General features: G+C 34.5%; 1 protein-coding gene across 2 annotated transcripts; it reads right to left on the bottom strand.

The window, feature by feature from the left end:
* Positions 1-651: 651 nt before the first annotated feature.
* On the bottom strand, positions 652-5,532 carry LOC113495074 (probable serine/threonine-protein kinase DDB_G0282963). 2 transcript variants are annotated; one of them, XM_026873667.1, is made up of 8 exons: positions 5,430-5,532; positions 2,848-5,250; positions 2,380-2,727; positions 1,925-2,158; positions 1,633-1,839; positions 1,495-1,560; positions 1,148-1,354; positions 652-843 (listed from the first exon to the last, which is right to left on the bottom strand). In XM_026873667.1, the coding sequence occupies exons 1-8, from the start codon at positions 5,482-5,484 to the stop codon at positions 791-793; spliced, it is 3,573 nt and encodes a 1,190-aa protein (XP_026729468.1). In that variant the 5' UTR covers positions 5,485-5,532; the 3' UTR covers positions 652-790. The 2 variants fall into 2 exon arrangements, with proteins under 2 accessions (XP_026729468.1, XP_026729470.1); XM_026873669.1 differs by lacking the exon at positions 1,495-1,560 and having other exon boundaries at positions 654-843.
* Between the last annotated feature and the right edge of the window lie 137 nt (positions 5,533-5,669).

Genomic DNA, 5,669 nt, shown 5'->3' with positions numbered 1-5,669 from the left:
GAAATTAATTCTTGGGTCACGAAACGTTGCCGAGCATTGAAATAAAATGCCAAATGCCATTCAAATTTAGAACATGCATTAGAGATACCAACAAATGCTCTGTGGTGTAGTCAATATTAAATTGAACAAAAATCCTCTTTTATTTAAAGCTTAACTTACAATTATCTTTAAGTCTTAAAGAACAATTCATATGCATGTAACTTTAAGACATGTGACCGAATCAGTTGAAATTGTTTAAAACTAGCTGTTGCCCGCGACCACGTCCACGTGGTTAGGATATTCCCAGTTTTTTCCAGATTTTCCATTGTATCTTCTCTTAGTACTCCATTGTAGCTCCTATTAGTCGCAGCGTGATGTTAAATATAGCCTATAGCCTTCCTTGATAAATGGTCTATTCAACACAAAAATATTTTTTCAATTCGAACCAGTAGTTCCTGAGATTAGCGTGTTCAAACAAACAAACAAACTCTTTAGCTTTATATATTAGTATATAGATGATATTATTTCTTCACAGTGCTACTAGTCTCCAATAGCTATAAATTCAATGCGTGCAATTTTAATTATTCGATCACCGAGTTAATTACTTTGTATTGGTACAGATAGGTACTCTACGTTTTGTGTAATCAGTATATAAATAAAACATCACCAGTGTATGGTTTAAAACTATCATTTTATGTAAAACTAGTTTTTATTAGCAGATACAGTATTGGTTCACTTATTTATATTTGCTTTTTAGATTTAAGTGTATAAGGTATTTAAAATATTGACAAACAAAATTATCGGCAAATGTTTAGCCGTTTAATTCCGCGATTTTCTCGGTTCTTGTTACTTTAGGTGGAGTACCTGAAAAGGAATTTTATTTTTAGAAGAAATACTATGTCGCACTTAGTCACGTACATATTTCCTATTACATAGTCGACAGAAAAAAAAATGCAAATAAAGAATCTTTTCTCTTTCATATCCCTTTAACTGTCAATAATGTTACCATAAAGATATATTAAGAACCGCTCACCTAACATTTAAACGCAAAATTGCGATTAATATGAATAATCATGTAGAAGTCTTGGTTATGAAATATTAAGTCCGACTACATTCAAAATTAAACCTCACGTTATTAACATTAAAACATGTATTGTATTGTACTCACCTTCAAAGTTGTCATACACCACTTCAGTAATAACTGTAACGATGGTGCCATTAGGGTACTGGGTCACAACAGTCTCTTTCTCCATAACAGGCAGTTGTTCTACTGGAAGTATGTACAAAGGTTCTATTCCATCGTCAGACTTCTTATTGTTGTTGTTGTTCCTTGGTCTAAATCTCGCTGCCTGATTACCACTTGTCTTCGAGAAATCTAAAAAAAAATGCCAGTTATTTTCTTAACCAAAACTATACGTGATTAATTTTGCTGCTACAGAATGCTAAAAATTTACACTAACTCGGCACTTAACAAAGTAAAAAAGCAAAGTAGCAAATATTTTCTTGAGTAATTACCTTCTCTATCATTCAAAGCTTCATTTGAATAGCCATCTGCATTGTTTCTGTTTAAAATAACATTATCTGTGGGAATAATATTTACTATAGCACTTACTTCCATCATTTTTTTATACAATTCATTTTGAGGCATCTTACCTGGTGCTTCAGAAAGTTCAATGGCTATAGTGATCGTATCTTCATCAGAAACATTAATTGGATCCAACAAAAATTTCAGGCCATTAGGTGTTGGTTTGGACACTAATCTTTTACCACCAGGAATACCAGAAATTACCCTTCTATCTTCATTTGTTAGATTATCACCGCGTGTTACTACATCAGCGGTTGGTGGTTCATTGTTATTATCTAAAAATGGAAAATTGGTTTTATTAATAAAATTCAACATTTGAAGTTAGCTGCCCATCCGTTTACTAAGCTTTATTATACTCACTATCATTATTACCTCTCGTTGGCTTTAAAGGAAGTTCCTTACTTTGGCTTGGTTCGTCAATTGAAATCACATCATTGTTTTCTTTGACTACCTCTTTGGCTTTACCTTCTTCATCATTTTCAGAATCTGCCATGGGACTTACAGTAGTTACCACTAGATCATCATAAACATTGTCTGGAGCTCTTTCTAAAGGAAATTCTGTCGTAACGTACGGATATGGAGTGGTAACAACCGCTGCAAAAAAGTGCATTTTGTTTTTAACTATTCAAACAAGTTTTTGAAATTATTAGTGCATTTGATGATCTTCCCAATGGTGTTCCACTTGGCAGAAATGCTTGTTTTTAATCAGATTCTTTGAAATGGATTTTAATTGGAGTAATTCGGCTGTGTTGTTAGGCAAAGTCGAGGGTGAAAAATCGTATTCAGACTCTGTAACTAAATTTGCAATATCTTACCATTCTCATCTTCTGGCAGACGTTTGGCAGCTGAATTTAGCACTGTTTTATCAATTGGTGGACTCTCAACGGGTGGTTCTTGCTGATGCTCTTTAATACCAAATTCCTCATTTATCTTCAAATTATTTTCTGAAATATCCGTTTCTGTCGGAACTGGGGTAGCTGTAGTTATCAAGGTTTTAACCTGTTTCGGGAACTGGACTTCATTTGCCTTCTCCATAACTTTCTCCTCTTTAACATCGCTGTTTAGTATATCTTTAGGATTTTTACTAACTTGTGTATTTTCATCCTTATTTACATCCTCTAAGGTTCCATCTGGCAGAACCAATACTGAATGCTTTTGTTTGCCTAAAACATTATATTTTAAATGTACAATTTAATTATGCACGATTATACGTATATAGTAAGTACAAGAACAAATTCAAAGAAATATAATTTAGAGACTAATTTTATGCCAATAACTCTTACCTTGTTCTTCTGCAGGTGTCTGAGGAGCAATCTGTTGCGTACTTGGAATATCGGAATCAGGTTGCAGAAGAGCTGGCCCAGGTAAATTATAGTTTTCTTGCTTAGGTAGTATTTTTTCAACATTAGGGTTTGCTGTATTACTTGGAACGTTAGGAGCCCCATTTATATTAAAGGTTTCATCATCTCCTGATTTTAAGTTAGACGGTATATCATGTTTGGGAAGAGACTTGTCATAAGTATCAACAAATGTTAATTCACGGTTAGGGGTAATTGGCTCAAAACCATCGGTATATATTGGGTCATTATTTTTGTTTCCTTGTAATTCCAATATTGCTTCAAACGCTTCATTATAAGTTCTAAAAGGTCCTAGACCAGGATAGGCAAATTCTGTTTTATCATTGTCAAAATATTTTATACTTTCAGGTTTTTTTTCAACATTTCCCAGTTCAGGAGCGGCGTTGTTGGGATTATCAACAATTCTGCTGTTAGGTATTTGATTTTTTCGCTGGTGTGATGTAGGAATATTATCATTAGGCTTATTAGGTCTATTTTGAGGATTTACAAAACCATTATTATAACTTTCAATGGGTCTTCCGTTTACAGGTATGTATTGCGAGCCAGGAGTTACAAGGCCATTATTCTCATTGTTGTTGTTATTGACAATATTATGTCTACTGTTTTCATGGTTATTTACATTATTTGTTAAAGTAGGAGCACTATCGTGAGTAAAAAGTACTGAGTCATGATTTCCAAAACGAGGTCTAAAGTCATCGATGTGTCTATTGTGCTCAGGTCTGTATATAGGTTGAGAGTTAAGTTTTCGGAAACTACCTTCATCGTTACTTATATGTCTAACATTATGAGGCAAAGGTAAATTATTGTATTTCTGTGCAGGTGTGATAACTTGCCTAGCTTCTGAATTTCTTCCGTTGTTAAATTTTTGCACATTATTATGTGAGTCTGTAGGTATATTATCCCATTGACCTGGATTTTCGGGATATCCGTTACTTTCTGATTTATTGTTAACATCTCCAGTAATTAGTTCACGAATTCCGGAACCTCGTTCATTGTTATCATTTTGTAATTGTCTCATAATTGGATGATTATTTCTCAAATTATTCGATACTACTCTTGAAGGGGTATGATGACTTCGGACAGGCTCTGATCGTTGAATTTTTTCATCATCTGCAATATTCTCTGGTATATACTTGTTTACATGTTTTACCGCGTCATTGGATGATCGAGCATTATTTATAACAGATTCATGATAGTTTGAAGGAACTTTGTCTGCTACAAAACTATCTTTATCTTGTGGATTACGGGCCAAAACGTATTTAGTGGCGGAGTTGTTATCGTATTTGTTTAAAGGTAGTACAGGGATAAGGTATTCAGAACCCGATCTATCTATTGTAATAAATTTATGCTTCTCAGCTAAATTTGCTGTTGCTAAATTAGCAGCAGTGTGAGTACTAACCGGATCAGTTCCAATATTTTTTGATATTTCATCATTATCAATATATATTCTATTTTGCGGCTCGGTAACTGAATCAGGTACTGTTTTCTCGCTTACTTCATATCCATGGGGAGCAACATTATTGTTTTCAATTCTGTCTTCCAAATAAGTTGGTATTAAATAAAGTTCATCATTTCTACCAACATTATGTTTACGGTCATTTGATTTTCTCCTTGAATTTTCCAAAATTTCCGAATGCTCGGGATGTTTATAATTACTATAATTTGGAGGAGTACTTGTCTCAATGTACTTATGCTCTTCTAAATTCGTCGCTTCGCTATTAGATCTGTCGAAGTTTAAATACGGTATTGGGACATTTGGCCTAGAAGGACGCGCTTGATTTGAAATATGTCTATTGTTAGAAATATTTTCTGTTTCTGCTTGGTTGTCATATTCTACATTGATAGGATGTGTATTGCGCTCTCCGTGGTAATCTCCCCCTGTAGGTGGGATGTATGATTTTTGTTCATGATTAGGACTTAAAGTGCTTTGATGGTGAACTTGAGATTTCCAGTTTTGATTTCTAATAGGTTCGTTATTAGGCTTCACTTCAAATCTGTCTACATAACGTGGATATGTCTGATCGTGTGTTTCTCGTTGTAGCTGAGGAGCTACTTCACGTTTGAATTCGGGTGAACCAAAATTAGGTAATAATTGTTTATCTGGTACTGGCTGTACTGCAGGCTTATTATTATTGTAATGATTAGTATGGGCGCTACGAATAGCTTGATCATTATATTCTTGGTTATTCACAGGCCGGGCATGATTTTCGTGTCGTGTTTGTGCAAAACCATCACTGCGAAATTGTCTACGTGGGTGTTCATTTCCTGACCAGTCTGATGGCCAGTATTCTCTTTGGACGGCCAGTTCATCGGTGTAAGAAACTGACACTGAAAAAAATATTTAAATAAACTTACTGTGATGGTATATTACGCTGCCGCCGTGTCAACTTATGTTCAATGACTCCGATCGAGTCCGCAACTAGAGGGGTGATCCCGATATACTATACACGTGGGTAACCAGTTATTAAATAATTACTACTTCAATTATTAAATATGGGAGCACTTACCGCCAAAATTAGAATAGAAAATTAAAACACCAAAAAGAATCACTTTAGACATCATAGTCGGCTACATGGAGGCAGTTTTACACAATACTGTTAATTCTAGAGCCCTCTTTATTGTTTAAACCGCGTGTGCTCTGACAAACAAAGCACATGAAAAAGCTGTGTACACATTGATCTGTTTCTACTAGCTATTGTTTTTACCCTAGTTGTATTGTTAACTACGTATAAAAGTTGAAACTACTC

This window comes from Trichoplusia ni, chromosome 6 (genome assembly GCF_003590095.1).
Source record: "Trichoplusia ni isolate ovarian cell line Hi5 chromosome 6, tn1, whole genome shotgun sequence".
Taxonomy (NCBI): Eukaryota; Metazoa; Arthropoda; class Insecta; order Lepidoptera; family Noctuidae; genus Trichoplusia; species Trichoplusia ni.
This window is presented reverse-complemented; position numbering and strand designations above follow the sequence as displayed.